Source organism: Hippopotamus amphibius, chromosome 8, assembly GCF_030028045.1.
Source record: "Hippopotamus amphibius kiboko isolate mHipAmp2 chromosome 8, mHipAmp2.hap2, whole genome shotgun sequence".
NCBI classification, from domain to species: Eukaryota; Metazoa; Chordata; class Mammalia; order Artiodactyla; family Hippopotamidae; genus Hippopotamus; species Hippopotamus amphibius.
Window position 1 is genome coordinate 119,348,707 of NC_080193.1, and position 18,792 is coordinate 119,367,498.

The window sequence follows — 18,792 nt, forward strand, 5'->3', positions numbered from 1 at the left end:
AAAGATTTTGTTTTAAATGGTACACATAAGCAACCTCCTCCTCCATCTATGCACTCAAGCTCCTTTCCTGGAGTCCACCAAGCAAATGGAAGGAGCCATGAGGAAAGTCCGCTAAGAGAATCCAAAGGCTAAATACATCAGAAAAATGAGTCCCTGTTTCTTAACAGGACATGCTTCTCACTGTATTTATTCCCTCTCTCTTAGCCTGGGTCTTAGGTTTTGCCTGAGCTCGGTATTTTCTTGTATTTCACACGTATTTTAGAGTATCTGTCCAGCCTGCCTCTCTTGCCCCTACCACCCTCACAGGTATAACTCTGGTGGCGTCCCACTCCTTCCCCCAGCACAGCTGATTGGTTTTGGGTGGACACCTGACTTAAGCTAGACTGACCAGATTATCTCAAAAAATTTAGAACATAGGTATGTAAGACAGCTAGAATGATCCACAAACTTGAGAGATTTAAGGACAGCTATTTTCTATTAAGTACTCAGAGAAGCTGCAAGATCTCTGCTTCCAAATGAGAACAGTGCAGATGTGCAGATAGGGGCCATATGCCAGTGGGAGACAGAGGCTTATCCTGGGTGGCCTTCTATTCTCTGGCATGGCCACTCTCCTCCTTCAGGTTCCAGAGAGTCCCCTTAATCATCATACACATTCTCCTTCCTTGCTCAGGTTTCTGTGATCCACAACCAAAAGAGTATTGATTAAGACCTTAGGGAACTAGGCCTCATGAAGAGAGGGCCATGGGCTATATACTAACTTAACTGCCTTGCAGAAAGAAGATAAAAAAAAAAACCTTAAATCTACTGAAGAGAGACTCCTAAATAGAGAGGAGATAGGAGAACCTAGAAAGAAGCGAAGAACATTTTTAGAAGATACAGTCTGAAACGTCCTTCTGCTTTCCCCAGTGAAGTCCTACCTGACTATGTCAAGTTACTCTCTCACTCCAAGTGTACTTCTGACCAGGACTATATGATTCTGCCCTTAATTAATAGATATGCCAATGTTTTATAACATTGATGTGTTTGCCTTGTCTTTAGAACTATATTCTACATTCCCAAAAGACCAAAAATTAGGTCTGACCACTTACAGAATATATCTATATCTATATAGCTTCCCTATATATATCACAGGATTACAGAGACGACCCAATGAGAATCTTGGGAAAACTTGTTGAACAGTAAAAATGCTTTACAAATACTGTGGATTATTAAACTACCCAATGTCTAGGTAGTTTAGTTGCTTGGAAATGCAACTTATATGTGTATGATTGAATGATCCGGCTTAAAAAGAACTGTACTGGGGGAGAAAAGATGGCGGCGAAGTAGAGAGACGTGGAGTGCATCCCTCTCCACAGATGCATTGGGAATGCACGGAAGGACGCAGTAATTCCCACAGAGAACCAGCTGAACACCAGCAGACAGCCTCGGACACCAGAAAGGACCGCGGGGAGCCCGACATAGCCGACTTAATATTCGTTTAATCCAATACTTGGACATTAGTCTGAGGCTTGGACTAATGCTCTATAAACACCTCTATCGCCAGGACAAGCAACCCCAAAAGTTTGGACAACCATGAGGAAACAAAGAAACACCATGCAGGCAAAGGAGCAGGAAAAAAACCCACAAGACCAAATAAATGAGGAGGAAATAGGAAAAATGCTTGAAAAAGAATTCAGAGTAATGATAGTAAAAATGATACAAAATCTCGATAACAAAATAGAGAAAGTACAAGAAACAGTTCATAAGAACTCAGAAAAACAAACAGCAATGGATAACAAAATAACTGAAATTAAAAATACTCTAGATGCTATAACCAGCAGAATGACTGAGGCAGAAGAACGAATAAGTGAGTTGGAAGATAGAATGGGGGAAATAAACGCGACAGAGAAGGAAAAAGAAAAAAGAATAAAAAGAATAGAAGACAGTCTCAGAGACCTCAGTGATAACCTTAAACGTACCAACATTCGAATTATAGGCATCCCAGAAGAAGAAGAAAACAAGAAAGGGTCTGAGAAAATATTTGAAGAGGTTATAGTGGAAAACTTCCCCAACATGGGAAAGGAAATAATTCACCAAGTCCAAGAAGCACAAAGAGTCCCATACAGAATAAACCCAAGGAGAAATACACCAAGACACATATTAATCAAACTAACGACAATTAAACACAAAGAAAAAATATTAAAAGCAGCAAGAGAAAAGCAACAAACAACATATAAGGGAAAACCCATCAGGATAACAGCTGACCTTTCTACAGAAACTCTGCAGGCCAGAAGGGAATGGCAGGATATACTGAAAGTCCTGAAAGAGAGAAACCTACAGCCAAGAATACTCTACCCAGCAAGAATCTCATTCAGACTTGAGGGAGAAATCAAAAGCTTTCCAGACAAGCAAAAGTTAAGAGAATTCAGCACCACCAAACCAGCCTTACAACACGTGCTAAAGGAACTTCTCTAAGTAGGAAACACAAGAAAAGGAAAACACCTACAAATACAAACCCAAAACAATTAAGAAAATGGTAATCGGAACACACATGTCAATAATCACTTTAAATGTAAATGGATTAAATGCTCCAACCAAAAGACACAGACTGGCTGAATGGATACAAAAACAAGACCCTTCTATATGCTGCCTACAAGAAACCCATTTCAGACCAAGGGATACATATAGACTGAAAGGAAAGGGATGGAAAAAGATATTCCATGCAAATGGAAGTCCAAAGAAAGCTGGAGTAGCAATACTCATATCAGACAAATTAGACTTGAAAGTAAAGACTATTAAAAGAGACAAGGAGGGACACTACATAATGATCAAGGGATCCATTCAAGAAGAACATATCACAATGGTAAATATCTATGCCCCCAATATAGGAGCACCTCAATACATAAGGCAAATGCTAACAGACATAAAAGGGGACATCGACAGTGACACAATAATAGTGGGAGACTTGAACACCCCACTTACATCAATGGACAGATCATCCAAACAGAAAATAAATAAAGACACACAAGCTTTAAATGACACATTAGACCATCTCAACTTAATTGATATTTATAGGACATTCCATCCAAAAACGACAGACTACACTTTCTTCTCAAGTGCACACGGAACATTTTCCAGGACATCTTGGGTCACAAATCAAACCTCAGCAAATTCAAGAAAATTGAAATCATATCAAGCATCTTCTCAGACCACAACGCCATGAGACTAGATATCAATTACAGGAAAAAACCTGCAAAAAATACAAACACATGGAGGCTAAACAATTCACTCTTAAACAACCAAGGAATCACTACAGAAATCAAAGAGGAAATCAAAAAATATCTAGAAACGAATGACAATGAAAACAAAACAACCCAAAACCTATGGGACGCAGCAAAAGCAGTTCTAAGAGGGACGTTTATAGCAATACAGTCCTACCTTAAGAAACAAGAAAATTATCGAATAAACAACCTAACCTTATACCTAAAACAACTAGAGAAAGAAGAACAAAGAAATCCCAAAGTGAGCAAAAGGAAAGAAATCATAAAGATCAGAGCAGAAATAAATGAAAAAGAAAGGAAAGAAACCATAAGAAAAATAAATGAAACTAAAAGCTGGTTCTTTGAGAAGATTAACAAAATTGGTAAACCATTAGCCAGACTCATCAAGAAAAAAAGAGAGAAGATGCAAATCAACAGAATTAGAAATGAAAAAGGAGCAGTCACAACGGACACCTCAGAAATACAAAACATCATGAGAGACTACTACAAGCAACTATATGCCAATCAATTGGATAACCTGGAAGAAATGGATACATTCTTAGAAAAATACAATCTTCCAAGACTGAACCAGGAAGAAATAGAAACCATGAACAGACCAATCACAAGTACGGAAATTGAGGCAGTGATTAAAAATCTCCCAACAAACAAAAGCCCAGGACCAGATGGCTTCACGGGCGAATTCTATCAAACATTTCGAGAAGAGTTAACACCTATCCTTCTCAAACTCTTCCAAAATATTGCAGAAGGTGGAGCACTCCCAAACTCATTCTACAAGGCTACCATCACCCTGATACCAAACCAGGCAAAGATGTCACAAAAAAAGGAAACTACAGACCAATAACACTGATGAATATAGATGCAAAAATCCTCAACAAAATACTAGCTAACAGACTCCAACAGCACATTAAAAAAATCATACACCATGATCAAGTGGGGTTCATCCCTAGGATGCAAGGATTCTTCAATATATGCAAATCAATCAGCGTGATACATCATATCAACAAATTGAAGGATAAAAACCATATGATCATTTCAATAGATGCAGAAAAAGCTTTTGACAAAGTTCAACATCCATTCATGATAAAAGCTCTCCAGAAAATGGGCATAGAAGGAAATTACCTCAACATAATAAAAGCCATATATGAGAAACCAAAAGCCAACATCGTTCTCAATGGGGAAAAACTGGAAGAATTCCCTCTAAGAACAGGAACAAGACAAGGGTGTCCACTCTCACCACTATTATTCAACATAGTTTTGGAAGTTTTAGCCACAGCAATCAGAGAAGAAAAAGAAATAAAAGGAATCCAAATTGGAAAAGAAGAAGTAAAATTGTCACTCTTTGCAGATGGCATGATATTATATATAGAAAACCCTAAAGACTCTACCAGAAAACTGCTAGCACTAATTGATGAGTTTAGTAAAGTAGCAGGATGCAAAATTAATGCACAGAAATCTCTTGCATTCTTATACACTAACAACGGAAGAGCAGAAAGAGAAATTAAGGAAACTCTCCCATTCACCATTGCAACAAAAAGAATAAAATACCTAGGAATAAACCTGCCTAAGGAGGCAAAAGATCTGTATGCAGAAAACTTTAAGACATTGATGAAAGAAATCAAAGACAACACAAACAGATGGAGAGACATACCATGTTCCTGGATTGGAAGAATCAACATCGTGAAAATGTCTGTACTACCCAAAGCAATTTACAGATTCAATGCAATCCCGATCAAATTACCAATGGCATTTTTCACAGAACTAGAGCAAGAAATCTTACGATTTGTATGGAAACGCAAAAGACCCCGAATAGCCAAAGCAATCTTGAGAAGGAAAAATGGAGTTGGTGGAATCAGGCTTCCTGACTTCAAACTATACTACAAGGCCATAGTGATCAAGACAGTATGGTACTGGCACAAAAATAGAAAGGAAGATCAATGGCATAGAATAGAGAACTCAGAAGTAAGCCCAAACACATATGGGCACCTTATCTTTGACAAAGGAGGCACGAGTATACAATGGAAAAAAGACAGCCTCTTCAATAAGTGGTGCTGGGAAAATTGGACAGCAACATGTAAAAGAATGAAATTAGAACACTTCCTAACACCATACACAAAAAGAAACTCCAAATGGATTAAAGACCTACATGTAAGGCCAGACACTATAAAACTCCTAGAGGAAAACATAGGCAGAACACTCTAGGACATCCATCAAAGCAACATCCTTTTTGACCCACCTCCTAGAATCAGGGAAATAAAATCAAGAATAAACAAATGGGACCTCATGAAACTTAAAAGCTTTTGCACAGCAAAAGAAACCATAAACAAGACTAAAAGGCAACCCTCAGAATGGGAAAAAATGGTTGCCTATGAAACAACGGACAAAGGATTAACCTCCAAAATATACAAGCAGCTCATGCAGCTTCATACCAAAAAAGCAAATAACCCAATCCACAAATGGGCAGAAGACCTCAACAGACATTTCTCCAAAGAAGACATACAGATGGCCAACAAACACATGAAAAGATGCTCCACATCACTCATCATCAGAGAAATGCAAGTCAAAGCCACAATGAGGTATCACCTCACACCAATCAGAATGGCCATCATCACAAAATCTGGAAACAACAAATGTTGGAGAGGGTGTGGAGAAAAGGGAACTCTCCTGCACTGTTGGTGGGAATGTAAGTTGGTACAGCCACTATGGAAAACAATTTGGAGGTTCCTTAAAAAACTACAAATAGAACTACCATATGATCCAGTCATCCCACTCCTGGGCATAAACCCAAAGAAAACCATAATCCCAAAAGAAACTGGTACCATCATGTTTATTGCAGCACTCTTTACAATAGCCAGGACATGGAAGCAACCTAAATGCCCATCAACAAATGAATGGATACAGAAGATGTGGCATATATATACAATGGAATATTACTCAGCTATAAAAAGGGATGAGATGGAGCTATATGTAATGAGGTGGATAGAACTACAGTCTGTCATACATAGTGAAGTAAGTCAGAAAGAGAAGGACAAATATTGTATGCTAACTCACATATATGGCATCTAAAAATGGTACTGATGAACTCAGTGACAAGAACAAGGATACAGATACAGAGAATGGACTGGAGAACTCGAGGTATGGGAGGGGGCAGGGGGTGAAGGGGAAGCTGAGACGAAGCGAGAGAGTAGCACAGACGTATATATACTACCAACTGTAAAATAGATAGCCAGTGGGAAGTTGTTGTATAACAAAGGCAGCCCAACTCGAGGATGGGAGATGCCTTGGAGGACTGGGGCGGGGAGGGTGGGGGGGACTTGAGTGGGGGGGAGTCAAGGAAGGGGGGGAATACGGGGATATGTGTATAAAAACAGATGATTGAACCTGGTGTACCCCCAAAAAAATTTAAAAAAAAAATTAAAAAAAAAAAAAAAAGGAACTGTACTGAGTCACAGGTCATGGTGGTGGTGGTGGGGACCTAGCCTCAAACCCTTCTAGTAGTCAAGCATGTTTCCAAAATGCAGTTACAGAGGTCCTAACAATGGTTGACCTTGGGATGCCCTTTATAATAGGAATAATAAGAATAGCCCCTTTATTGTGTACTTAGTATGTGCTAGGCATACAGGTTAACTCACTTGATCCTCACATTTAGGCATTATCAAAAAATTATTTTGGGGGGACTTTCCTGGTGGTCCAGTAGTTAAAACTTTGCCTTCTAATGCAGGTGGTGTGGGTTCGATCCCTGGTCAGGGAGCGAAGACCCCACATGCCTCGTGGCCAAAAAACCAAAACATAAAACAGAATTAATATTGTAACAAATTCAATAAAGACTTTAAAAAATGGTCCACGTCAAAAAAATTTTTTTAATTATTTTTTGAACTAGTTCAAAAATCACATTATATAAAAAAAGAAACAAGAAGTCTTGCTCTCACCCTGTCTCTTTCTACTTTATTATCTCCCACCCACACGGTAACCACCTTTGTTAGTTTCTTGTATATTCTTTCAGAGTATCTTTATGCACATATTTTATTTACTCCCTTTCTTACACAAAAGCAACACCTTGGGTTTTTTTCCCCCTATTTAAAAATGTCCTGGAGCTCTTTTCACATTAGTATCTAGAGACCCTTTTTACGTGTTCTTTTTAAAGCTATATAGTATTCTGTCATGTGGGTGTACTATTATTCATTTAACTAATTCCCTACTGATGGAAATGTGGGTTGTTTACAATAATTTGCTATTATAAACAGTGCTGCAGTAAATAATTTGGAACATTTTATGTTATACTTAGCTTTCCTTCATGCTTTATTGGGCATACACCAGGCACTCAGTGAGTACCTTACTAATAAAACAACTATTATTACCATATCTAAACATTATAATAAAATTCCTATAGAAATTTCTGAAATGATTCCCCTCTAAGAGAATTTCCATTAGCTATTGCACTTTACTTAAATCCTAAGAAATCCCTTTGAAATGTGCCATGCATTTAAACCAATAATTTTGTTTTGCAGCATCCTTAAGTTTTTGTAGAAACCCTCTATTCAGCTGCTCAGCTTACTTTTGCTTCTTCCAGGCATCTAATAGGATCATTTACACAGAGACAGAATGATCTTTTAAACTGCGGCTTCGTTCACATCACCAGGATGAAAGTGAATTTGAACTAGTGTATTATAACAGGGCTAGATAACAAAACATTTACCAATGAAAAAATATATCAGTTTTTCTAATTCTCGTTTTTACCCTGAGAAATATTAATTTACTCATGTAAGCAAGACTCTAAAACTTGTTCTACTTATGTTGAAATATTGATCTAAGAGGGTTCCTATTAAAATATACAGTCATTCTCATACCCTTATGTAATTCCAGGCCATTGTCTCTTATTGTCAGGCAGTTATTATTGTAACAAAACAAGGAGAGTCCAGTTTAAACACAAGTAAGTACACTGACAAGTAAACATATGAAATTAGTTAATTAATTGGTTAGTATTTGTTTCCTTGAAGAAATTAATTGTAAGCGTTTATCACATAAAATTTTCAGCCTCAAGTTAATCAATTTTTTTTCTCAGAGCTATGGGATGAAAGATAAGTAGGACAGGGTCTCTAATCCTCTAGAAGTCTGCTAAATAATAGAGGGGAAAACATGTTCAAGGACAGTGATAATACAAAGTAAAGGTGTTAAAAGCTATAGGAGAACAACAAAGTGTTATGTGACCAGAAGGGAGGAACACATACTGAACTTGTTCCCTCCAAGAGCCTCCACATTTGCTGTTCTCTCAGCCTTAAGTGTTCTTTCCCTGATTTAAGCGTGGCTGACTCTGTCCTAAGGTCTCAGCTGAAATGCAATACCCTCAGAGGCCAACTCCCCTGCCACTCGTCTTATTGCCTTGTTTCAATTCTTTCAGAGAATTTATTCTCATCTGAAAGTATATTTTAAAATTAAGGACCTTACTGCTTGTTCATTTCTATATCTTCTGCACCTTTCTTAGAAAGGGGCCTAGCACCCCACTTACACCGTGGGTGAGAGGCAAAGTTGCATTCTTTTGGCTACTCCCTGCCTCTTTCAAATCACTTCTTTTCCACCCTCCAGTAAAAATCCTCACTCTGAGATTCATACAAGCTGATTACTCCATCTTATATCCTGCGTTCCTTGGGCACCTGATCCTCAGTTTTCTGAGTCCTACCCCATGTCCTACCATTATCCTGAGTGACATCAATTCCCACTTGGGTTCAACAGGTCCCTGAAGACCTCATCACCAATGACCTTCATCACCACTCTTCTTCAATCACACCCCTGCAAGACCAATGCTCAGAACTGCTCCAGCTCTGATACCATTAACTCAGGCATGTTGCTCTTATCTTTCCATCTTCCACTCAGTTATTCCCTCTACACCTCACAAAAACCATCAACTCCTTGATTTTTCTATTTTCCTTTTCTCTATCAGGCCCCTCTTGCCTTCACTTCCTTTGCTATTCAGCTTACAGTCCACAGTCCACCTCCCCTGCACCTGTCCTGTAAAAGTTTCCTCTATACCCAGACTGCTAAGCATCGCTGGAAAAAAGTCACACAATATTGCAGTTCATGTCACCATCAGTTCATGACAGCCAACCTCTCTTGAACCTTAGTGATGCTTAGCAACTATATTTTGCTAGCAGACTCTCTCTCATTCCCCATATCAGCTCTTTCAAACTTTCCCTACTCTCCTAATAACTTTCAACCCTGCCATCCCCCCCAACTCCCAGTAGATCACCTCACTTACCATGTTACAGTAAAAAGAGAAGTTCTCACATAGGAACCCTCACCATCAAACCTTACCATCAAATTTAACAACTCTGCCTATGCTTACATTCACCCTTTCCTTCTGCCTTCTTAATACAGAGGATTATGTGCTCCCATAACCTTTATAAGGCTCATTCTAGCACCTGTGTTTGGGGTCATACCGTCTCTTACCTTCTGGGCACCACCCTCTACCCACAATTCCTGCTTTCCTGCATTTTCAATTTCTTTCTCTACCATCAGCTTTATACATGCTCAAAACTCTTCCATCTTCCTCATTTGATTTCATCACCCATGGGTCTTCCTGCTCTCTTCTCCCCTTTTTTGGTGCCATCATTTCCTCCACTTCTCAATCTTTTGAAATCTGGCTTGGGCCTCCAATTCAAATGAAATTGTTCCCACTAAAGTCACGAACAACTTCTTTGTTTTAAAGTCCAACTGATGTAATTTAGTCCCAACTGTACTTAAACTTTTGGCAGCATCTGACAGTGCTGACTCTATCCTCCACAGAACTCTCTGCTTTGGCTTCCATGACACCACAATTTTTTTACTTTCCTACAAACTCTTATAGTACCTCCTTTCCCACTGCAGATTCTTCTTCCTTTGACTATTCCGTATAGGTTGGTACTACTCAGGGTTCTGGTGTAGACCTTCTTCTCTGCTCACCTTGCCCCACATGATTTCATTACTCCAATAATTTAAATGACTACTTACAAGTTGAAGATTCCTGAATGTCTAATTTTACTTCTCTCCTGAACTTCAGACCCCATATACCCACACTGTCTACTGAATAACTTTACTGAGATTATCCACAGCATTTGAAATTTACACTACTCAAAATTGAGCTCATTATTTTTCCTGCAAAACCTGCTCCTCTCTACTTTGTTACCTATCTCATGGGATGACACCAACCCTACTCAGTAGCCCAAGAAAGCTGGATATCAGCTCTGACTCCTCCTTCTTTCTCAACTTCCCCCTCCCCTCTACCCTGTCCTGCAAGTAGTCAACCATTAAATTTTGGGAATTCTATCCTCTTAAAAAACCCTCAAATCCATCCACTTCTCTCTACCCCCACTGAATCCTAATCTGAGCCACCATCATCTTTTTCCAGATTGCTGCAACAGCCTCATAACTTATCTCCCCATCTCTAGCTTGAGCAACCCTCCAACCTATTTTCCACACTGCCTCTAACCAGCCATCTTCCTAAAATGCAATTTGATCCTGTTACTTCCCTCCGTAAAGCCTTTCAAATGCTTTCCACTGTCTTTTCTATCAAGTCCAAACAACTTACTGGGCTTACATGGACTTTTGTCATCTGACTCATGCTTACTTCTCTGGCTTTGTCTCCTGGTACCCTTCTTTCTCACACTCTCTTTTCTAGGGTTACTAAACTTCTTTTCTTTCCCTGAAAGCATCAGCCTTTCTCTTGTCTCTGGGCCTTCACAAAGCCATTTCTTCTATCTGGACACTTTTCTGTGTGCTCCCTCCTCACCCCCTTCAGAGCAAAACTTCAACATTATTTCCTCCAGGAAGACTTCCCTGACCTTACTATCCCCAACCCAACCCAAACAAACATAGGTTTGGGGCATCATGCTCTCCAACAGCACCTGCACTTGCCGATCAACACACACGATATGCTGCACTGTAGCTTATCTGTCTTTTTTCCCTCTCTGCCCCTCAGATCATAGTCTTCATGTGAACAAGAACCTTTTGCATCCCTCAAACCATAGCAATTCCATGATCCTAAAACCATGCTTAACAAAATAGTAGATGGCTAAAAAAAATTTTTTCAGGAAATACTGAAATAAGTAATAAATCACATCAGTTGTGTGAGGAGAAGGTGGGGAAGAAGTGGTATGTGAGCTGAGACTCAAGGCATGGCTAAATCTTGGACAAGAAGGAAAAACGGGAAAATCTATTCCACACAGAGGAACTACATAAACTGAGGCAGGAAAATGTGCCTCCAAAGTCGGGTTCATGAGAATACATGAACAGAGACTGACAGAAAGTAAAACTGGAAAGACGGATTACAAATTCACATATTTGAATTAAGTGCGATAATCACAGCCAAATTTTACCAATTCAACTCTGAAATGGACCTATACAGTTTTCCTAAATAAATGTAACAATTAAAATACAACTAAAATACTTCCTATACATAGTACCAGACTGGAAGCATTTCTTTTTACCTTGTGCTTTGTCAATGTATCCAGATCATGAGCAGCGTCTTGTGACCCTACAAGAAATAAACCACATCACCTTGCACATAAAAATAATCATCCTGACTTTTTATCTCATTGTTGCAACAATTCTGTCAGTTACTCATTTATTTTAAGAAATACAACTTGGGAGGACCTCAGTCCAACTTTCTGAAAGATAATTCAGGAATATTCATCAAACAATATTCATCTTGTATATACTCCTAGACTCTGAAATCCCACTTCTAGGGATTTTTCCTAAAAGTCCTGGATATTGCAAAGATTAGCTATCAGGATGTTCTTCACAGTATTGTTTGAAATACAAAATAAACCCCACAAACACAAAACAAACCAAAGAGCCAATCAAACCCAATGATATGGGTTAGGTTATGTTGAAGATAGTATAATTATGTAGTGAAAATATATTCAGCCCTTTGAAATGAGAAATGTAGAAGAATATTTATGACATGGAAATATATTCTAAATATATTACATGATAAAAGCAGGTTACAAAACATCAACCATTTCTGTAAAAACAAAAACTATGTATATGCTTAAAAATGGACAGGAAGTATATACAACAAAATGTTAACTGTAGGATTACAGGTGATTTTTTTTTTAAGCTCATGTGTACTTTTTACAATAAATATTTCTTTCTTTTGTAACTTAAAAAAGGATATTTTTAAAAAGACACCCACAAAATGATTTAGTGCCAGCTGGTCTGGGAACCCAGTAGCTTAGAGCAAACACTGCTAGGCTATAGAATTCCACCCACGTTCCATATACACTAGGGCTGTACCCTTTTCCGGTTTCCTCCTGTCAAAGTTGGCTTTCCGGATCTCCCACACTTGGAAAATGACTCTAGTTAATAAGCAAGTTTATACAGGAGGCTAACTAGTTAAACTAAAGTGAGTTACACAACTGTAAAAATAGGGCATTTATTATTTAAAGTTTTTAAGTATTTTACTTTTCTGAATTAGGTTCCATTTCTATAAAGAACATTTTTTCTCACCTTACTTATCTGGGAAATCTGCCAGCTTCTACTATGTGATATTAGGTAGCTGGAAAGCCAGCAACTACACTGTTTGTCCAATACTCTCTTGGTAATACAAAGCTCACAGGCTCCTTACTGAGTCTACATTCAACTTTATTCTACTTAAAAGTTAGCCAGGGTACTGATGAACCCAGTGACAGGACAAGAATAAGGATGCAGATGCAGAGAATGGACTGGAGGACACAGGGTTAGGGGAGCAGGGGGCGAAAAGGAAGCTGGGACAAAGTGAGAGAGTAGTATAGACATATACATACTACCAACTGTAAAACAGCTAGTGGGAAGTTGCTGTATAACAGAGGGAGATCAACTCGATGATGGATGATGCCTTACAGGGCCGGGACGGGGAGGGTAGCGTGGAGTCGCGGGAGGGAGGAGATATGGGGATATGTGTATAAATACAGCTGATTGACTTGGTGTACCTCAAAAGCTGGTACAAGAGTGTAAAGCAATTATATTCCAATAAAGAGCTTAAAAAAAAAAAAGTTAGCCTACCAAAATATTAATATTTGTTAAAGCTGGATGGTGGATACATAATTGTCTGTTATAGAATAGACTGTAATTTTTTACACATTTGAAATATTTCATAATTTAAAAATAATTTCTCAGTTTTCTATAGAAAGTCCTATTCATCTCCAGGGGGAAAAATGGGTTCAAATAAGTTAACTGAAATTTGGTGGTTTAATATACATGTTATCTTTTAAATAATAATTCTACACCACCTATTTCTTAAAATAGCAAGAAAAAAAATCACTGAATGAAATCCTTTCTTTTTCTTTATCCCAAACTGTCATTATTATATTTATCAAACCTACATCCTTTCATTATTTCCATTAAATACACACACACACCAAACAGAACAGGTCAGTTATATGCCAAAGCTGACTGCTATATTTTGAAAATGACTTCCACAATGTGAATATATTGATACAAATTTAGTGTTCTTGAGCCCAAAAAGCAACTTGTATCACTGCCTTTTCAAACAACAGGAAGATTACACAAGTGTTAACAGTGTGGGGGAATAATTTTAGTCAGCTCAAATGGACTTCAGGAATTGGCTCATGTGTTTCATCTAATACTTGGTAGTATTCAGGTCACATTAATTTTCTCTAAATTCTAGATATAAACATCAGCTTTTATACAGTTTTAAATGGTTGTTTTGTCTTGCAGTCTTGCGTTAAAATTTTATTGGAAAAACACTTACCATTAAAAGAAATAAACACTGTAAATCATCATAACAATGTGTTATTTAAACCTTTGTTTTGAAAAACTAGAATGTTATCCTTTTATAAACTATCTTAATCAAGCTTTTAAAACAAATATTAATTTTAAGAATTTTATGATTTTTAGCAGTGGCAACATGAATCTATAATTATGTTAAGCTTAATAGAGCTGAAAGCAAATCAATTTTAATGGTATGGTAATTTTTTAAATAACAGAAAAAGAAGTTGATGAATAGGACTACAACTAAAGAAAGAACCTAATAATAATAATAATAATAATAATAATAATAATAACTTAGAGTTATATTTTTACATTGACACTTACAAACCACTAATACTCATGACCTTGGTCAAGGATTATTATGGAAATATTACAGATGAAGAAACTGATTTGGAAAGTATATTACATGCTATTGGAGTTGGGACTTCTAACAAGTTCAATGTTTTGCAATCATAATATATGTATCATAAAAAATGGGCTACATAAGACCTCCAGAATCCTGTTTTTACTTTTAAGAGATCATTTTTTATGAAAATACCAAATATTGCATGAATTCTAATGCAGCATGTCTTAATTTACACATCTCTATTTTCATCATCACAAAAATATACCAAAAAAATTATTACTGAAACAAGCCAAAAAGCTATTACTACATTACTGAAAAGGGAAATAAATAATATTCCAAAGAGAGATGTTTTGAGAAAATTTGTAGGAATGAACATTATAAATGGATAGAAAAAGGAGCATAAATTTGTATAAGGATAAGGTAAAATAACATTTGTGAAAGAATTTTACAAAATAAAGAGCCTTACAAATTTAATGTATTATCTGCCTCCTAAAAATATCGGGCTTCCTAGATATCAGAAATCCTCAATAACCTTATAAAGGATCCCAAGATTTCCACCTAGACCTGAAGCAAAGATCTCGAAATGTTACCAGTTGGGACTTCTTAACATGATGGATATAACAAGAAATAAGCGTACCTTTTTAACTACCCAACAGAAGTAGAATTTTCCACTTTTACAAATCAAGTTGGATATAAGGAAAGTCATAGTGATTTTTGTTGTAAAAGCATAATCTGCAAAACCTAGGACAAAAATACTCACTAAGATTTTTTATCAATGTGTTAGGTAGTTCAAAGGCCTATATAAGATTTTTGAAATGCAGAAGCTTGGGTGAATTTATGAGCTAACTAAAAAGACAGATTATATTTTTACAGCTTTCCATTTTCTTTATTCCCCACCCCAAACAAAATTTAATTTCATGTAGTGCTAGGTGGGAGATGTGTTGCTTTGAAGAGATGAAGCAACCTACAAAACAACCCCTGCATCATTCACGTGGAAGAACTTTAGATGCAACCATCCATAGGTCCCTCGGAATAAGTCACTTATAACTGGGCAGAAAAAGGTCCATCTTCCTTTCAGAAGAAAGGAGGCTGTACCTGATGAAAATATCCCATTTTCGGGTCCAAAGAGGAGACCATATAAGGACTAGTTTCAGAAGTCCCTCCCAGCACTTGCTCAAGATTCTGGAAGGGTTCCAATGCCAATCTGAGAACACTACCTTGATCAGCTCACTTTGGATAAGTCTAGATAAAAAAATAAGCAAAGTTCATGAAGACTCTGAAAGGGTGAATGATATTTTCAAATTCCACCATATTTATTTTAAATTATTATTACTACAATATAAGCTGAATAACCAAAAATTGTGCCTGGATATATTTCCTTTCCTAGAAATGCAAATCCTGGGTGAACCTTCCAGACTAGCTAAATGACCCACTTAATTTTTCACAGGGCTGCAGAAACTAATTGGACATATTTATTTAGTGAAGTAAAAGACAAGTCATGTAACAATTCATATAATATATAATATAATAACTCATATGTATACTGTGATTGATATGTTTCAAAAACCTTTTGCAGCATCTTCAGGACAACCGTATAAGATAAGCAGATTTTGTTACTTCAGCTTTACAGACGGTTTTTTTGGAGGACCAGAGAGAATAAACCACTCGCACTAGCTCATCTAGTTATACGCAGAGCAGAGCTGAAAGCCTGGACTCTATGAGGCAGTCTATGTAACAACAGAGAGCAGGAGTTTATCAGACTTGAGCTTGTGCAAGTTACTTAACCAATCTTAAGTCCAGTTCCCATCTGTACAATGGAGCTGAAGATCCTTGCGACAAAGAGTTTTTAAAAGGAGTGAATTGCTATATGCACTTCATATAATACCTGGCTATTTCTGACTCCCAATTCAGTGCTCTTTTTACTCAAGAGGGGCTTGGTTGTATAAATATTGACGAATCATGGATTTTCCAAGTCTTATCTCCATTCATAAATGAAAAATAATTCAAACCTACTTAAAATACTTTTGACTATTTTTTAAGAATACCATATCATATTCTTGCCAAGCTAACAAGTTTGTACTTTTATAACTGTGCTTCGTTATTTGTGTGTTACGCTTTGTATAGGGAATCTAAATTTTCCATAATACAAGAAGTCATAAACCATCAGACTCCTAGCTATAAAATAACAGTCCACCTTCTCCTCATCGCTCCAAAAACAGACACCATGAACAGATGTGACCACAGGAGGCATCCACTCCATATGGTTTGCAACCCCAGAGCAGGCAAACAAGCACTTTTCAAGTATTAACTTTTCTATAACTTTAACCCTTGCCACTTGTAGCTTTCCCTAATAAAAGCATTCTTTTTACTTTGATAATCTTTAAGGCTATATCCTTTTATAATCTAAGAAGATACAACATCAATGTGTTATCCTTCAGAGAAGTTAGGAAGAAAGCTTTTATAAAATTCAAATACCAGGTGCTATATGCTTCTAGAATCATGCCTCTTATGTATATGGTGGGGCACAAACATCCCTCTCTAGCTAGTGGAAGTCCCATACCCCAAAAAGGAAACATTTCAATTCTCCGGCAGTTTAGCTGATAGTACAGACTATTATATATTAGGGAGAAAAAGGAGAAGTAATATAGTTAAATGAACTCAATGACTTAGTGGCGAATCAATATACTCACCCAGAAGCAACCATGGCTTAATAACACCAACTTGCAGGTCCAAGCTAAGGTCCTGCACATAACCACAACCTCCTCCACCGCTCGGCTCTACTTCTTCCACAACATGAATTCTGGCATCTTTCCACGTTTCTATAATTTTCTTTCCCGTTAGCGTTGTCACCCTGGTGCATTGCTTCCTGAGATTATTCCGGGAGAAAGCCTTAATTTCCTGGTTAAGGGAGTGCATTACATGAGCAGTGGCTGCGAACAAAGCAAACCCAGCCAGCACAGTGGAGAACCGAACTGCTCGTCCCCTTCTGTTCAGGTAACAAATACAGGTTCAGGGGTACCCTGCCCTGCAGGTAAATGCAGCACTCACACGCTGGGAGACAGAAGGGCCCAGCTCTGGTTTTCCCAGCGCCTCAATGTAAGGGGAAATTTCATTGGCCATTGAGAAACGGGCGCCGATTGGTTGCTGCTGCTTCTTCCAGTTGGCCGAAAATTACATTACACCGCAAAGAGTTTTCTTATTGTTGCTGTTTAAAGCTAGCTTTATTATTCACGCCCAAGGGTAAAATGTAAGACTTAATTGGAAAGAAGGCTGATATCTCCTCGCTCCTTACAAGCAGTGGTTTTCCGGATATGCTCGATCGGTGTCCCTTGTGGTGGTGACCGGAGTATCTATCCCTCCTGCTCTAGCAAGGCTGCGGAGTCACCGTGCAAGCCTTCCTACACCACAGAACCTCGCCTGCCCGCCTGCTTTTAGGCTAACCCGGGGAGCTACAGAAAACGCTGAAAGTTATTCCTCGCTTCCTGTGTTCTTCACACATTTTTTCTCTGCTGTTACTGCCAAGAGGAACGTTTACTAGATAAAAAAACGAAACAAAGAACTGTTGTGCAGACTTGTAAGGTAACAATTTAAATAAAATCTGCAAAAGTAATTTTCTAATTGTTTCTATATTGCAGATTAATGAGCTTAATACATTCTCTCCCTGACTTCTCGCCTGCATTTTCATTATCAGTAAAACTGCTGAAGAAGCCTTCATGCAACTAATATACGTTCTGTTTATAAGAAGCATTGCTGCAAGTCCTTTCCTACGTGGTTCCAGAAATTGGGGATCAAACATCCAAGTTTACAAAACAGATCAATTATAGAATGATTCTGATTACAAAAAATTGATTTGTTTTACAAAAGAAATCACAAGATTCCTTTAAATAGAAAATTGTCTTACCCCACTTAAAATAAAATGCAATTTTATATGGGCTTAGACACAAAGTATAATCACTTAAAGAACACTTGCAACACCACATATTAAAATTATTGTTGTTGTTGAAATTGACTTAAAATGAACCAAATTGCTCCCTGTTGAACAGAGTGAGACATCAGCCCAGACTAGCTATAGGGCACTCTAAAATGAAGAACTCAACAACTTTTTTTGCATCATTTAAACAATGATGTGTTCATCAAAAACAACTCTAACCATATATCAATCCCTGTATTTATCATAAAATAATCAAAAAAAAAAAAACTACTAACTATTGAGCACATACTACATGCTAGGTCCTGTGCTTATAAACAATTTTTAGATTCTTAGTGTTATATGTCAGGTGCTTAATGATGTTTTACACACATAATCCCATTTGTTCTCATCACAAATTTATTATGTATATAGTATTATAATCATCTACATTTTACAGCTAAGGGAACTCAAATGCAGAAAGTGCAAATAACATACTGTACATTTCACAGATCATAAGTGCAGACCCACAGGTAAAA

The 18,792-nt window shown here is 37.5% G+C and overlaps 1 protein-coding gene across 4 annotated transcripts in view; it reads right to left on the minus strand.

Annotated features, from left to right (window-relative positions):
• Positions 1-17,417, minus strand: part of DUSP19 (dual specificity phosphatase 19) — a 29,822-nt gene extending 12,405 nt beyond the window's left edge. For all 4 annotated transcript variants that reach the window (XM_057747046.1, XM_057747048.1, XM_057747045.1 and 1 more), the window contains exons 1-2: positions 17,037-17,417; positions 11,717-11,763 (exon numbers count right to left, since the gene is read on the minus strand). In XM_057747046.1, the coding sequence (XP_057603029.1) occupies positions 11,717-11,763; positions 17,037-17,262 (273 nt within the window). In that variant the 5' untranslated portion in view covers positions 17,263-17,417. The remainder of the gene's footprint in view (positions 1-11,716; positions 11,764-17,036) is intronic.
• Between the last annotated feature and the right edge of the window lie 1,375 nt (positions 17,418-18,792).